General features: G+C 39.3%; 1 protein-coding gene across 7 annotated transcripts in view; it reads left to right on the top strand.

Moving 5' to 3' along the window:
- Positions 1-17387, top strand: part of RTTN (rotatin) — a 149992-nt gene that overhangs the window by 32627 nt on the left and 99978 nt on the right. For 6 of the 7 annotated variants that reach the window (XR_013345173.1, XM_077810486.1, XM_077810485.1 and 3 more), the window contains 6 exons: positions 260-385; positions 3103-3219; positions 6246-6385; positions 6762-6933; positions 10560-10659; positions 15393-15481. Coding sequence is in view for 6 of the 7 variants with exons in the window: in XM_077810486.1 (XP_077666612.1) it covers positions 260-385; positions 3103-3219; positions 6246-6385; positions 6762-6933; positions 10560-10659; positions 15393-15481 (744 nt within the window). In the remaining variant the exon portion in view is untranslated. Of the gene's footprint in view, positions 1-259; positions 386-2507; positions 2525-3102; positions 3220-6245; positions 6386-6761; positions 6934-10559; positions 10660-15392; positions 15482-17387 lie in introns of those variants that run through there. The other variant, XM_077810490.1, reaches the window with a different exon arrangement.

Raw genomic sequence — 17387 nt, 5'->3', positions numbered from 1 at the left:
AAAGGGAGATAGCAACAGCCTGTCAAGAATAAAATATTTGTATTGCCATATAAATTTATGGAGCAACAGTAGCACCAACGTCTATTCTGTAGCTCCTGAATGCTTATACTTTGCATGGCAATTGGGGCCATTTTAGCATAGTATGCTCATGTCCTTATACCTGGAACACACAAAGTAAGAAATAGCATCTGCAAGAAATGGTATAGAAATAGGAACTTCCTTGAATTTTGAAATTAACCATTTACTTTTTTTGTTCTAGGAATGTTTGGGTATCCATAATGTCACAAAACCTGTGTCTTCTATTTGTCATGGAGTTCACTTTCTTCTTCATCCAAAAGTTTTATATGAAATCTGTACATTTGGCCTCCAGGAGTCCCAAAATGAGGTATAATGTTAAAAAAAATCTTATGGGTTGACATTTATGCATGAAGGAATGATCCATCTCATATCCTCAGTGGTGTTTTCAGTTTTCCATTGAGAGATGGAAAGATAATTTTAACTTCAGGAATTGTAACAAAAGAGTTAAAAGTACCTTTTACTAAGAAAATAATAATAAAACCGAGAAATAAAGTTATTAATTACACTGCTTAGTTTCTTACATACACAGCTTCTCTGTATATAAAGTTGTTCAGTAAAGGATTCTTTCCTGTACATGTACTAACATACAAATGAAATTAACCTGGTTTATATGATTAAATAAAAACCTCCTCTAGTGCATTGATTTTAAAGAAGAATATGTTTTGTTTTTAATCTTATTATCCTGACTAGCAAAATATCAATTTGCAAAATAATACTTTATATACTAGTATAATGAAGTCTGTGAAGTGCCTATAAAGTTTAGTGAAGGGGTCAATGGATATTCTCTGAAGAATAAAGACAGTATTTTTTTAAATGTTGGTTACCCTTTGAATTTGTATTAACAGCAAATAATCTTAGGTCCTGATTCATCAAACACTTCTATGTTTGCTTAAATTTAAGCGTGTGAATAGTTCTGTTAAAAGAAAAGGAACTCCCATGTGCTTATAGTTAAACTTCATGTGTAAATGTTTGAAGGATTGGGTTCATAATTTATATTCATTCCCTGGATCTAATTTAGAACTGCTGTGAATGAATTGAAATCTAGTTGAAATCAATGTAGTTGTACCTACTTTCTAGCAGATTTGGATTTGTACTGTTGTCTGTTGATGGTTAAGGATTCCCTTAAAACTATATGCAAGCAACATTTAACAGCTTTCTTTAGCTGCAAATTTGCTGAAAAGCATTATTTCAAAGATTAATATCTTTAAGAAATTTAAGTCAAATTTTGTTGGAATATATACATTTTGTGCGTGAGTTTTTTAATATTGTATTTTCTAAAAGAGCAAGTACTGTAAAAGCTGTGTTATCCGGCACTTTATCAACTGGAAAGCTCTAAAAACCGGCATTTCTGATATCCATTAAAAGTCCAGTTGGTGCGGGGCCGGCAGGCTCCCTACCTGGCTCTGTGCGCTTCCCCGGAAGCAGCGACATGTCCCTGCTGCTCCTAAGTGGAAAAACGGCCATGGGGGATGTGCATTGCTCCTGCCCTTCCCCGAGCACTGGCTCCTCAGCTCGCATTGGCCAGGAACTGCGCCAATGGGAGCTGCAGGGGTGGTGCATGTGGGCAGAGATACTGACAATTTTGGGGAAAAATCTGAGTCAAGAAATGAATAAAAAACAACCCTTTCCCAGGAAAAGTACATTTTGACAAAATAGCATTTTGTCACATTCATCACCAGCTTTAGCTAGTGGTGCTGTGAAATGTGAGTGAAATACAGGTGTTTGCATTGTTTGTGAATCTCTTCCTTCAGACAGTCCTATTGACAACTCAAAACAAAGTAATACGATGTTGAGTTGTGAGCTTAATGTGTCTAGGGATTAATAAAAGTGCATATCTCTTCTCTGAAGAATACTATGAAATTTTTTTTCTAAATTTCTGTCTCTAATTATTCATAAATAATTCAGAAAAAAATTGTATGTATATAAAAACACATGTATGTATATAAAAACACACGAGACAGAGAGAGAGAAGATTTAAATGTCAATTAAGTGTTTTGCTGGCATAATACTTTTGACTGTTTTCTTGAAGAAAGACACATGGTCATGCAACTATCTTTAAATCACTCTGGGGAAAAAACAGTATGTCATGGAGATTGAGAATTAAATGTTCCAGAGAAGTACAGTCACATAAGAAGGGAAAGAGAACTTCTTGTATAAAGCCAGAGACTGAAAGAAAGTAAGAAAGAGGCCAATAGGTGTCTGAGTTCATAGTGACTAATTTCTCTTAATGAATACTACTTTCAGTGCTTGGAAAGAGTCATTAGAATTTGAAAAGAATATGAATCAAAGATTGGGGGGGAAGTTATGGACAAAAGGGAATAATGGGATTTGACAAACCTAAAAAAATGTCAGAATGTAACATGTATCTTTTCATATTCTTCACAGAACTTTTTTTTCTTTTTAAGTAGAATGTCCAGTGCCATAACAGCCACTTGGTAGCTAAGCTGTAAGTGCATTAAAACTTTAAGAGTCTAATTGTGGCTTTAACCACTAGAGGAAATAGGAGGTGGTGCAGAGTTTGCATTGCCACATGTACTGGTTGCAGAGGAATTGTTCAGGAAGAGCAGTCCCTCCCCTCATGGCTACATGCCAAAGTTGCCTCAGTTTTGAACCATCATTTAGAGTGGTTGAGCCTGTTACCTTTGGTGCAACCAACCTGCTCTGTGGAATGAACAATGGCCTCACCTCCTTCCGTCTCTTGCCCTTTTGGGATGAATGGAGGGAATATACCCTCTGAGCTCTGAGACTAAGGGTTTCAAGTCCTTGCATGAACTGTATAAAGGAGTAGAAACTCCTTGCTTGTTCCCTCTTTTTGTTGTCTCCTGTAAGGGTCTTTTGCAATCTAAGCTCAAGTGTGGAAGACCATACTAAACTAGCAAGTAATAGATTCTAATGCATATTGATTACATTTCAAGTGTTTTCTCCTTCAAAACCTACTTTAGAAAGCACAGCTTAATTTCATACTGTGGGATCAACAAATTCTTTTTTCTTTATTACATTATTTTATTCTTTGTTGTTGAGCAGGTGAACTCTGCTGCCAAGGCCATTCTCATGTATCTCCTGCAGGGGCGATTGATGATGACAACACTGACCTGGAACAAGTTTATTGAAGCCCTCTATCCCATCATTCCAATTTTACAGGTACCTGCAGCTTTTTTTAAAGCACAGTTTGTCTTGAGCTGAGGTTAATTACTTTACCATAAAAACACTTACACTGCAACATTGTCATGTTACACAAGGAGAAGAAAATTCAGCAAGGTAGAGGGTGGAATAGATGAGCAAGTAATAGTCACCTGAGCAGGCCAAAATGTAAGGGTGTTAAATAGGGGACAGTTTTGTATGTTTCCTAAGCAGATATGGGAAGTTCATTGCAATTGAAGAATCTGGTTCAGACTGTAGAGATAAGATAAAATGACGAATCATTCTTCCCTGTGTCAATTCACAACCCAGCTCTCTCCATCAGCCCAAATTCTTGCCTCCAGGTTCAGGAAAACTGAAACTTTAATGTATTTCTAACATATATCTCAAAGTATTTTTTACAAGAGTTCTATCTGCCTTTTAAACCTTCCAGACCAGAGGAACACTAAAACAAAACGAAAAACACCAAACGGTAAATGGAAAAAATCCCAGAAGCTTTCCCTTAGGAAATCTTCTTAAGATCAGGGTCTCGTATACCACAGTTTTTGGAGCTTTAGTCTTTTTGTTTTTATTCTATTATTTGTCTGCTTTGTTTTGCCTGAGAGATCTTAATGTAAAAGAAAATACTACGGTGTTTTATTGCAGTTAAACAACATTCTCATCTTTCAGAATGGAAAAATACCAAAGTGTCTGTCTTTCCTGTCAGTGATTTGATGTATAGATTAGAGAACAAAAAGTTGTGCAGTAGCTAACCACATGATCTTATGTTTCTCTTATGCTCCCTCCTCCTTTTGCTTGTCATAGGATTTATTTAGACTGTCAATTAACTACAAAATTCAAAATGTATTAACTAGCACAACTATATGTGAAATTGAACACAACTGGGAACAAATATTCGTGTCCTGCAACAAATGTTTGTGAAGTGCCTATGGTAGAAATTACAATTGTATTAGTTAATATGTAGTCATTAACACTTGTTAGAACATGACTGAAAATTCCAGTGTAGATGAACACACATTCTCTTATGGCATACTGCTCAAATTAGATTGCAAACTTTTTGAGGGAGGAACTGTATTTTACTGTTTATGTAGCATCTAGTATAATGGACTCCAATATAGTTTGGTGCCTGCCGGCGCTACTACAAAATAGATTGTAAAAGTAATAAAGATCTGGTCGTTTTTGCTTTATTTTCCCTCATTGTTTTTTGCGTCACTGAGTTTGGACATCTGTGGGAGGTTCCTGATTATTCAAATTTCATGTAACTTAGTGCAATACAGACCTAAATATGCTTCATATCTTTTGGTACAAATTGGCTGTCGTCCTCCATTAGGGTGGCGTGCCTTTTTGAAACTCTTCTGTTTTCTTGATTAAACATAATTAATGACCCTTACTGTCCTGAGACCTTCAGGCAGTCTCCATGCTTTGCTTTTTAAGTCAGGATTTGTCTACACTGGAGCTGTGGGTATGATTTGCCACTTGTGTAGATGTACCCACGCTAGCTGTGCTTTAGCTAACTTGCTAAAACCAGCAGTGCTGATGCAGTAGCACGGGCTTTAGCAAGGTGTGTCCAAGCGTCCCCTTCCTCATCCCCGCACCTCCCTATGTATGTACTTGCTGGTGCAGCCTGTGCTCCCACAGCCTCACTGCTGTTTTTAGCAAACTAGCTAGAGTACAACTGGTGTGGGTATGTCTACACAAGCTATAGGTTGTATCCGTGCTGCAGTGTGGACATGCTCTTAAGCGGTAATGTACAGTGAACCCCGATTGCTGATTTGCCCCAGAGATGTCTTCTGCAGTGTCCATTCCCTCTCATTGGACACTCTCATAAATACTATGTTTGCTGCCTCCAAAGAGGCAATGCACACACCAGCCTATTAGACTAGCTGAAGACTCTCACTTCACTTTAGTACACTGCACTGAGATGGTTTATAATTAAACAAGAATAAGTCCGCAGACTATGTCTAAGATTTCCAAAGGGGTCCATACCTCCATTTGAAATTTTTTAGGGGTCTGCAAATAAAAAAATAGGTTAAAAACCATGGCTGTAGCCCTCCAGACTTGAGGATCCAACGTTCACAGGCTCAAAGGGTGCTGTGACCCCTAAGTGATGGATAACTAAAATGTCTCTTTGCTCTTATAGTACCCAAAGTCCATTGTCTCAGCCTCAAGAGTCAGGAAGGATTTCTGGGGTGCTTGCTAAGGTGCCGCTTGTTAGCTTGATTGCTTTGTTTACCTTATGTGTAAATATTCTTTCCTTGCCCTCTGCCTGTAATCAAGCCAGTCAGACAGTTGAATCCACATACCTTTGTCTAAGGCAGACTGGATTTATGCACTGCCTCCAAAACACATTTTAAGAACATATTTCCCACACAAACATACACATCTTTGTACACAAACTGTACATACATCAAGCGATGATATTTGGGACCAGCTTGTCACCAGTTTATGTATGATACTTTATGGCATACCTTTTAGATACACACTATGACAACAGTGTTTGTGGAGGGGATAGTGAATATGTCAGGCCTGATGTGAGTTACAATATGGTTGGCCTTCTGCTAGTGGGCATTGATGAACTCTTACAGTCACACCTGGTTTTTGTGGAAGCATTTTATTTTGCAGAATTAAAATGATTTAACTTTATTAAAAAAAGTGATAGTTGCCTAAATAGTTTCCCACCTTCTATTGTTTTAAGGTAGGTGGCGTCCTATTTTTTAAGTCACTGGGTCGTGAGAATTTAACTTTGGGGTGTTCTGGAAAGGTAATCATTGTCTAGACTTGAATTAGAAAGTGTGTGAGGCAATTCCTTCCCCAGATGTGCTTAGAGGGAAGAAGCATGTGCTTAGAGGGAAGGGCTTGCTTTATGTGCACTTCCAAGACTGTTTCATTTGAAGTACTTAGTACAATTCAATATAATCTTACCTAGAAAACATATAGTTTCCATTCATATGGTTTTGTTTTTTGTCAAAAGTAGACATGCTTGTTTCTTAATTAAGCAAACTGGTGAATAGGTTTTTAAATGTTTTTAGGGTTATGCAGACACAGAAGAGACACTGGGTACCCGCATCCTGAGTCTAAGCAAAACATCTTCTGACAAAGGAGAAGGGATTCTCCCTAGAACCACTAGATTAAGGGCTGCTCTACGACTTCTCTTCTCAAAAAAGCAGTTGTGAGTAGTAATGTCCTGTAATAATTTCAGCATGTGATTGATGTATGATATTAGCAAGTCTAACCTAAACTGTTAAAACTTATTCCATTGATTTACAGTGAGGGCTGATTTGAAATGTTGTGGGTAAATGATTAATTCAATAGCTCAGACATAGGTGAGAGGTTTATTGCAGGAGTGGGTGGGTGAGATTCTGTGGCCTGCATTGTGCAGGAGGTCAGACTTGATGATCATAATGGTCCCTTCTGACCTTAATATCTATGAATCTTAAACATTATCAGTGTGTTTTTTCTGACATTTTCTAACTCTGTATATATATCTGAAGAGCTAAAATGCCCCACTGAAAAGAACCATTATCCTTAGTACTTTGTTTCCTTAGAGTCCGTTCCGTGGCACTGAAACATCTAACATTCCATCTCATGAATGAAGAAGGGGCCAGCCTGAAGCGCCCTCTTTTGCATGGTTGTGTTCTCTCCAGTGTTCCTAACTTGTTTATTGTGGAAGGACCTATTGAGCTGAAGTTGGATGATACAAAAGAGTCAATTTTTAAGGTGACCAAAATATCTTTTTAGCGTATTTTGTCGTTCTGTCCTTTTTGAACTGCTGATTAACGTCATGTGAGAAGGCTGCTGCATGTCAGTTATTTCACCTTCTGCAGGTTGCAGTAATCTTTTCCCTTGAATTGTCTTGCACCTTAAAAATAAGACTGCCAGAGAACCTCTACCCTACAAACTTTAAGAGTAGCTTTTATGTTATAAGATATGTAATGGGGTCACCTCTCACAAGTGCCCCCTTGTGGTCTGGTGTGAGCCTTGCATTTCTTAGTTGTTGGCATCCACCTTTTGCGAGTGCCCCCCCTTCCGCCGCCAGTGGTTTTTTTGATGTGTCTTCAATGACTCAGCCCTCTGGCCGAGTCTCACACACTGTCTTCCACCAAGGCTTCCCCCCAGAGACACTGCCCTCTATAACAGTCTAACAGGGCCCATCGCAGTACTCTCCATTGGGGTGTCCTTTTCGGCAGCCCTCCCTAGGCTCAATCTTTAACCAGACCAATAGGGCCCATCGTGGTACCCTTGCTTGGTCTGGCTAGTTTCTGGGCTCAGTCCTTGCTTGGTCCCTGCAGCCACCCAGGAGCTCCTTCTTAGCTTCTCTGATCTTTGGCAGTCCTTCCTGGTCTCAGCCCTGCCCACACTGAGCTGTCTGTGGTCCTGTTGCTCTTCCAGCCAGCCAGGAACCCAGCCCTCTGTCTTTCAGCTCCAGGAAGCAACTGACTGCTCTGTCTCTGCTGCTTTTCGTATGGCCCTCGTGACCTCTGGTTGGCCGTCCAGCAGCCCCTCTGATTGGCTGCTTCCTCTGCAGCCACTCTAGGCTGCCTGGAGTACTTCTCCTCTGCTTTCTGGGGCACGGTGAGGCAGGGCCATGAGGCCTCCAGCAGGGGGCCTCTGGACCTAGTCCACCCCATCACAAGGTGTAACATTGAATGAGACATGGGTTCACTTACTACTCAGCTTCACTAGATTTTACCCTGTGCAGATAAGTTAGCTCCACAAATGCAAAGTGGATGTACTTAGCTGCACACTATAATAGCTTATCACACTTGTTAAAATTCTATTGTGCATGAGTAGAACATTTTTTCAAACGGTCATGGTTCTGTTAAATCAAAACTATCTTTTACTAGAATACTCAAAGGCACTTTTCATTGTGAAATATTTCCAGGCCAAATGTCAAGTGTCTGCCTCTGGCCACTTGTGCTGCTGGGAAACAGAAGATTACAAGACTTTTCTAATCATGGGAAAAGTGTACCTTTTAAAAAATCTCTCCTTTCACTCAAACAGCTGCTCAGTTGCTCAGTTTCCAAAAAATATTCACATTGGGTAGTCTGTCTAGATAATCTCAGCCCAAAAGATTAAAATTTTATGATGAAGATATGAACAATTGAAATGGGATTAATACATAAACAACCACGTAACCTTTGGTAATAGTGTTAGGTAGTTCCTACTATAATTTTTTAATAATACAGGCTGACATCAAAGCAAATGTCAGAGTTCTCTTCGTACTGTCATCTTGTCTTTAGCTGTGTTTTTGCTTCAAGTTGAACAAAATTCCATAGATCCACGTTCTCACAGTTATTCTCACAATCATGGAAGGAATTCCCATGGAAAGTAACTTTGGCGTAGAATGCATGATTATCATATACAGTAGCGTCCACTATGTGCTGGCTTCTTTTGAGACACTCAAGGAGTTTCTGCTCCATAGAGCTGATAATGTAAGGATAGACAGACAAGTAAACAGGTTAAGGGAAGGGGAAAAACAGCAGGCCCTTAGGTAGGTGCAATATCTGCTGCAGAAGATATAGATAGGTGAACATCTCATGCTTTCTGGGAGACCAACAGGTAAATATATACCTTTTTGGTCATATTACTGTATGTTGAAACTTGCTGAAAACCATTTAATATCCCAGCTGCTTATGTTGTGCAACCTCAAACCCAAATAACAGATGCTTGTAATCCAGGATAAGACAGGTGCAAAACAGTTCCTTACCATACAAGCAAATCCTACATCTATAATATAAGATAAAATCCAGGACCTACTTGTGGCTGTTGGGCTCTAGATTAGAAGTTCATGGTCTGCAGGAAACTGATGGAAGCAAATAGCAACCAATAAAATACATCAAAATGTTAAATGAGTTCTGAAAGATGACATTCTTCCTCCAGCGTAAAAATAATGTAGCCACTCAGTTTACCATTGATTTTTTTTAAAAAATGTAAGATCTAAAATCTATCTCTATATGTTGAACTTAATAGCTGACCTAAACACAAGCCATTTTAGAGAGAGTCTTTTTCATTTAGCTAAAACTATACTGCATTGAAATCTCAAGTAGTGAACATGTCAATGTAGTGAACATAGGATCTAGGACTATTGACTCTAATTCCTTGCTATTGTAGGTAACTACATCACATAATCATGAATATATGCATGTAATAATAATGTACATTACTGCACTTGTTAATTACACAAGAAGAATGAGTATGAATATGTCAGGGTTCCCTCCCCCTTCTGAACTCTAGGGTACAGATGTGGGGACCCGCATGAAAGACCCTCTAAGCTTATTTTTACCAGCTTAGGTTAAAAACTTTCCCAAGGCACAAATTTCACCTTGTCCTTGAACAGTATGCTGCCACCACCAAGTGATTTAGACAAATAACAGGGAAAGGACCACTTGGAGTTCCTATTTCCCCAAAATATCCCCCCAAGCCCTTACACCCCCTTTCCTGGGGAGGTTTGAGAATAAACAAGATGAGCACAAACCAGCCTTGGATTTTTAAGACCCAAAAAACCCAATCAGAGTCTTAAAAATCAGAACTGTATTAGAAGAATGAAAAAAAGATAACAACTCTGTAAAGATCAGAATGGAAGATAATCTTACAGGCAGTCAGATTCAAAACATAGAGAATCCCTCTTGGCAAAAACTTAAGTTACAAAAAGACACAAAAACAGGAATACACATTTCCTCCAGCACAGCAAATTTCACAAGCCAAAACAAAGAAAACCTAATGCATTTTCTAGCTAGATTACTTACTAACTTTACAGGAGTTGGGGGGCTTACATCCTTGATCTGTTCTCGGCAAAGGTATCACACAGACAGACAAAAGGCTTTCCCGCCCCCCTCCAGATTTGAAAGTATCTTGTCCCCTCATTGGTCATTTTGGGTCAGGTGCCAGCCAGGTTACCTGAGCTTCTTAAACCTTTACAGGTAAAAGGACTTTACCTCTGTCCAGGAGGGATTTTAGAGCACTGTATACAGAAAGGTGGTTAGCCTTCCATTTATATTTATGACAGAATATAAATACTTTTTTGAAATGTCTGTTTTTGCATACTTTAAAAAACAATGGGCATGATACGTTGTTGTTGTTGTTTCCAATTGCTACATTCTGGAAATTGTTAATTTTTTGTTCCCCAAGAAATGCTTTAGAAGCTCAGTAAATCAGACCATGATCAGTTCTGAGTGAATATATATATGCTGCTTGTAAGGATTTTTAGAATGGATCCTAGTCACATTTTATTTAGATCGTTTGTTATATGTCCTACACTTTGAGGGAATCAGAGGGCTAGTTTTCCTGTTTAACTAAGAGACATATATTGTAATGTATTTCTAAATACAGTTTTGTTTTAATAGGATGAGGCAGTGGAAAAACTGTATGGTATTCTTACTTCTGACACCATTGACCTAGTTTTGAGAAAGTCTGCAGCAGAGCAGCTAGCTATAATTATGCAAGGTAAAGTGTTCTGGAAATATTGATTCATGTGCTGGTGAGCTGGTTTTCTGCTTGAAATGCTATTTTCAAAATTTAACTATGTAACTTCCCCTTATATTATCAGACCAATATTGCAAAACTGTCATGAAAATTTCACAGCCCAAGTTCAAGATTTACTTGCCTGCTCTTGTTATACTTGAGAATGGGGGATGTAGATTTTATTCTCCCATCGGGGGAAAAAAGAATGGCTCTACCTGGGTCAGAGGGCAAGTATAATTCTGCAAAGTTACAGTAAACCTAATGGTTGGGATTTAAAATAGGGCTTTTTAGATTGACCCAGTCAACATGTGTTTTCCTTCCTTTTTTTCCTTGAACTTTATCACCTAATTTATTCTTGTTTATTAGAGATAATGACACTGCAAAATTCCTGCATTTCCATGCTAGTTATTTCTGCTTGCGTGGAAGAGACCATTTTCTTTAGCAAAGAGTAGGGTTTTTTTTAGTGTTATCCAATTCTTGGCTGAGATTGTCACTTTTTAGATTATGAACTCTATTTTGTAGACTGCAGTATTTTCTTCAAGTGGGCGAGGTCAGTCTTTAACTTGATTTTATTAAGTTACACTTGAAAACACAAGCACTCACTGGAACAGTAGAGTCTTCTCTTAATGAAATGGTCTTGAGGCTTGGCTAACTCACTCTACATTAACAAATTTATTTGAGCATAAGCTTTCGTGGGCTACAGCCCACTTCATCGGATGCATAGAATGGAACATATAGTAAGAAAATATATGAGAACATGAAAAGGTGGAAGTAGCCATACCAACTGTAAGAGGCTAATTAATTAAGATGAGCTATTATCAGCAGGGGAAGGAAAAAAAAAAACCCTTTGTAATGATAATCAAGATGGCCCATTTAGACAGTTGACAAGACGGTGTGAGGATACTTAACATGGGGAAATAGATTCAATATGTGTAATGACCCAGCCACTCCCAGTCTCAATTCAAACCCAAGTTAATGGTATCTAGTTTGCATATTCATTCAAGCTCAGCAGTTTCTCGTTGGAGTCTGTTTTTAAAGCTTTTCTGTTGCAAAATTGCCACCCTTAAGTCTTTTACTGAGTGGCCAGAGAGGTTAAAGTGTTTTCACATCTGTGATCTTCCAGAAAACACCATCCTGGCCACTAGGGATATAGAAGCTCTCTACACCAACATTCCACACAAAGATGGACTACAAGCTATTAGGAACAGTATCCCAGATAAAGTCCCGGCAAACCTGGTGGCTGACCTGTGACACTTTGTCCTCACTCATAACTATTTCACATTTGGGGACAATGTATACCTTCAAGTCAGTGGCACTGCTATGAGTACTCGCATGGCCCCACAGTATGCCAACATTTTTATGGCTGACTTAGAACAGCGTTTCCTCAGCTTTCGTCCCCTAATGCCCCTACTCTACTTGCGCTACATTGATGACATCTTCATCATCTGGACCCATGGAAGAGGAATTCCACTATGATTTCAACAATTTCCATCCCACCATCAACCTCAGCCTAGACCAATCCACACAAGCCGTCCATTTCCTGGACACTACTGTGCTAATAAGTGATGGTCACACAAACACCACCCTATACCAGAAACCTATTGACTGTTTTACTTACCTACATGCCTCCAGCTTCCATCCAGGACACACCACACGATCCATTGTCTGCAGCCAAGCTCTTAGATACATTGCATTTGCGTAAATTCCCTCAGACAGACACAAACGCCTACAAGCTCTCTGTCAAGCATTCTTAAAACTACAATACCCACCTGCTGAAGTGAAAAAACAGAAGAGTACCCAGAAGTCACCTACTACAGGACAGGCCCAACAAAGAAAATAACAGAACGCCACTAGCTGTCACTTTCAGCCCCCAACTAAAACCTCTCCAGCGCATCATCAAAGATCTACAACCTATCCTGAAAAATGATCCCTCACTCTCTCAGATCTTGGGAGACAGACCAGTCCTCACTTACAGACAGCCCCCCAACCTGAAGCAACCACACAACAAAAACACTAACCCAGGAACCTATCCTTACAGCAAAGGCCAATGCCAACTCTGTCCACATGTTTATTCAAGTGACACCATCATAGGACCTAATCACATTAGCCACCTGCACATCTACCAATGTGATATGTGCCAGCAATGCCCCTCTGCCATGTACATTGGCCAAACCAGACTAAAGAATAAATGGACACAAATCTGACATTAGGAATCATAATATTCAAAAACCCATAGGAGAACACTTCAGCCTCTCTGGCCACTCAGTAACAGACTTAAAAGTGGCAATTTTGCTACAGAAAAGCTTCAAAAACAGACTCCAATGAGAAACTGCTGAGCTTGAATGAATATGCAAACTAGATACTATTAACTTGGGTTTGAATTGAGACTGGGAGTGGCTGGGTCATGACACGTATTTAATCTATTTCCCTTTGTTAAGTATCCTCAGACCTTCTTGTCAACTGTCTAAATGGACCATCTTGATTATCACTACAAAAGTTTTTTTTTCCTTCTGATAATAGCTTGTCTTAATTAGCCTCTGACAGTTGGTATGGCTACTTCAACCTTTTCATGTTCTCTGTATGTGTGTATGTGTGTATATATATATATATATCTCCTTACAATATGTTCCATTCTATGCATCCGATGAAGTGGGCTGTAGCCCATGAAAGCTTATGCGCTAATAAATTTGTTAGTCTCTAAGGTGCCACGAGTACCCCTGTTCTTTTTTCGGATACCGACTGACACAGCTGCTACTCTGAAACCTGTCACTCTACATTGCTGTGCCTGACTCAGAGTCGACAGCATAAGGAATAAGCTTTCCAAAAGTTTTTATAACTTGCCTTTTCCTCTCAGTTCAGTTAGATCTCCCCTTAAAGAATCTAGTAGAATGCTGAGGAGGTTGAGGGAGGGTAAGTAGCTATTGCTTTTATTTAAGAGAAGTGTTTTGTGAAAAAGCCTGACTGGGTCGTTCACACCACCGGTCTCAACTGATGTGCCTGGGCACAGTAGAGCTTCAATTGCAGCTAACAAGGAGCAGTTTACATTAGCCTGATCTAGTATAGGAAGCATGTGTACCAAAGGGGGTTCACTCTGAATGAGGAGTTCCTTCTATCTTTCTGAATTTATGTTCTTTGCTGGCCAGGACATCAATGGTGGCTAGAGTTCACCTAGATAATGTTCCTCACTCTGCTTAATCTTAAAAAGCTGCCTGCAATTAAAAGGGGCTGAAATGTCACTTGTGAGTTGGCAGAGGCTTTCACAGAATCAAGATTAGCTTCTGTGATTACACTGTCTGTTATAATGAAGTTATAGACTCCCTGTTGTTTTTAATGTAGTAGATTTGGGGAGATGGTATCACAAATAAAAAAAATCTGTGGGAGCACAGGGAGAAAATATACAAATTTTGTTAAAGAACAAATTTAAGTGAAGGCATGCAAACGTTGAAGGGAACATTCTCTGGGTCAATACATGGTCCAGGTGCACTCAGTAGTCTGAACTCAGAGAGCTTCAGGCTTTATGTAGAGTGCACAGGTGCATTCCAAGAGTGGATCTGTACATAATCTATTCAAATTCCAGTTGCAGATAAGTACTGTTTCTTTCTCCTAGCAAGAAACCCTAGTAGTAGGAGTTAACTCAGTTTTCTACAATGAAAAGATACTGACATTTCAAATATCAAATTTGCATTTTCTTGGTAGGTCATATACATGCATACAGTTCTTTTACATCCAGTGAACTACATTCCATGTTGGCTGTTGTAGTTTTCAACCTTTAGATAGGAAATGCCAAGCATGACTCAGGGTGAAACTGCAGCTATTTTACTCAGCCCAATAATCTTAAATTCCCAAGAGAAGAATCTCTCTCATTTTAAAAACAAACAAAAAAAAACAGCCTCTGAAATACCTTCCTGAGTGTTTGATTACGGTTTTTATTTTTGAGCCAGGTGCTGTAGGGGTTGGTAATTGTACTGAAAAATAATTTCATTTGAGTATGTTTAAAAACTTACTGGTGTGTTAAGCAATGATAAACATTGTAAATATCCCAGGTGAAATCATGGTTCCATCAACGTCAGTGGGAGTTTCACCTAGCTTTCCATTTATTTTTTTATTTTAATTGTGGCAGCTCTAGGAACTCCTGTTATGGACCTGGGCCTCCTGGCATTTGGCACAGTACAAACAAATAACAAAATGTCGCTCCACCAAAGAGTTTATTCTTGTCAATAAACCAATATTCAGAGTATTTAATAAAATAATCCAAGAGGTTGGTGTATGAAAGAGATTGGCAATGAGATACAGATCCTTTCACTTGAGGAATAATGGTAAAAATCATTCTCTGATGTCTCCTAGGTGCTGAGGGAAAATGAGTTCATGGTCTCTTACACTTGGTAGGCAGGTATCTGTATCTCCACAACTACCATCATGACTGGCATAGTCATTGGCAGCCTCATTCCTGAGGTCAAGTGTTGATTGGGTGTGTAAACCGAACTTCCTTGTCACCCCTTGAGAATAGGTGTAAGACATGTTGAAAAGGCTTCGAGGAGGCTTGCACTGCTATTGCCTGTGCTGTACCTATTCCGTGGCTAGAGGGCTTTGGCATTCAGTGATGTAACATTAGTACATCTCACCAGCATTAAAATAGTGTGTGCTCCCACCCAGGAAGTTAAATATAAAATTGATGTGGAACTAATGGCTTTTGCTAATGCTTTTTTCTCTTACAGATGCCAAAATGCATGATGTTGTGAAAAAACTGGGTTTGATAGATAAGTTATTTGTTTACTTTACTGAATGTGTACACCGGGATGGCAAGGTAAAAATATTACCATGAGTTGTTTATTTTTGTAAATGTTGTGGTAAAAGCAGTAGAACTTGATATCTACCTCTTTTTTTTTTTTTTAAGCACAGTCTTTAAGTACATTAATTACACTAATAACACGACCATCTAAGAACACAAGTATGTAATCTTGCTGTATGTTTGCTTTCTTCACTTGGCTTTTGCTTATGGTAGGTTCCCTATTAACTTAATCCATATGTGTAGTTAATATAGTTATCAAAATTGCGATGGAAGAATCTGCTATCCCCATTAACGCAGAATCATAGAAATGGTCTGGAAGGGACTTCAAGAGGTCATCAAGTCCAGCCCTTTCTGGTGAGGCAGGACCAAGTAAGCCTAGACCATTCCTGACAGATTTTGCCCAATCTGTTCTTAAAAACCTCCAGCAGTGGGTACCTTGGAATCCTGTTCTTCAATTTAGTTACCCTTCTAGTTAGTTTTTCCTAATACCTAAACTAAATCTCCCTTGCTACACATTAACCCATTGCTTCTTGTCCTACATTCAGAGGACGTGAAGAACAGTTGATCTCTTTATAATAACAGTTTTAAGATATGTTAAGGGCTATCAGGTTCCCCCTCAGTCATCTTTTCTCAAGATGAAATATGCAGAGTTTTTTTTACCTTTTCTCAAAGGTCAAGTTTTCTAATACAGTAACTCTTCACTTAATGTCCTAGTGATGTTCTTGAAAAATGCAACTTTCAGCGAAACGCTGTTAAGCAAATCCAGTTTCCCCATAAGAATTAATATAAATGGGTGAGGGGGGGTAGGGTCCAGGAAAAAAAATTTCGCCAAACAAAAGACTTTATATACATATACAATATAAGTTTTAAATAATTTTAAACAAACAATTTAATACTGTACTCGGCAATGATGATTGTGAAGCTTGGTTGAGGCAGGGATGTAGTGGGGTTGGGGCGCTGGGGCTTGCCCTGTTCCACCCGCCTGGTGCTCCTGCCGGGGAGCGGGGTGGAGGCACAGGGCTTGCTCCGCTCCGCCTGCCTGGACCTTGTGCCGGGGAGAGGGGTGGGGGCTTGCTCCGCTCCGCCTGCCCAGCGCTACTGCCCGTGGAGCAGGGGCTTGCCTGCTTCCCGATTAGAGCAGTGGGCGGGGGAGCCAAACAGCGTTATAAGGGAACATTGCGGGACTTTAAAGGAGTATGTTCTCTAATAGGTCAGCGACCTAATAACAAAATAACATTAACTGGGACAACGTTACTGTACTTGTTATATTTTTTGTTCTCCTTTGGACTGTTTCCAATTTATCCACATCTTTTCTGAAGTGTGGCACCCAGAATTGGACACAGTACTCCATCTGGGGACTCACCAGTGCCGAGTAGAGTGGGACATTTACCTCCCGTGTCTTACAAACAACGCTTTTGTTAATGCACCCTAGAAAGTTGGCCTTTTTCACAACTGCATCTCATTGCTGACTCTCATTCAATTTGTGATTCACTATCAGCCCCCAGATCTTTTCAGCAGTATACAACCTAGCTAGACATTACTGCCATTTGTAGTTTATTTTATTTTTCCTTCTGAAGTGTAGTATTTGCACTAGTCTTTATTGAATTTCATATTGATTTCAGACCAATTCTCTAATTTGGTTAGGTTGTTTTGAATTCTAATCATATCCTCCAAAGTGCTTGCAACCCCTCCCAGCTTGGTCTCCTGTGCAGATTTTTATAATCCTGCTTCCAGTCCACTATCCAAGTCATTAACAAAAATATTGAAATCTCTAATCTCTCCCTTGTTGAAGACTAAAAAGTGATTTTAAAGGGTTCATAAAGACAAACATTGTCTTTAAAGGTTGCATCCTGGACTCCTAAAATCCAGTCCTCAACAGCGTGTAATCTATAAGAAGCAGACATGCATTGTAAAACATCCA

This window comes from Eretmochelys imbricata, chromosome 2 (genome assembly GCF_965152235.1).
Source record: "Eretmochelys imbricata isolate rEreImb1 chromosome 2, rEreImb1.hap1, whole genome shotgun sequence".
Classification (NCBI taxonomy): Eukaryota; Metazoa; Chordata; order Testudines; family Cheloniidae; genus Eretmochelys; species Eretmochelys imbricata.
This window is presented reverse-complemented; position numbering and strand designations above follow the sequence as displayed.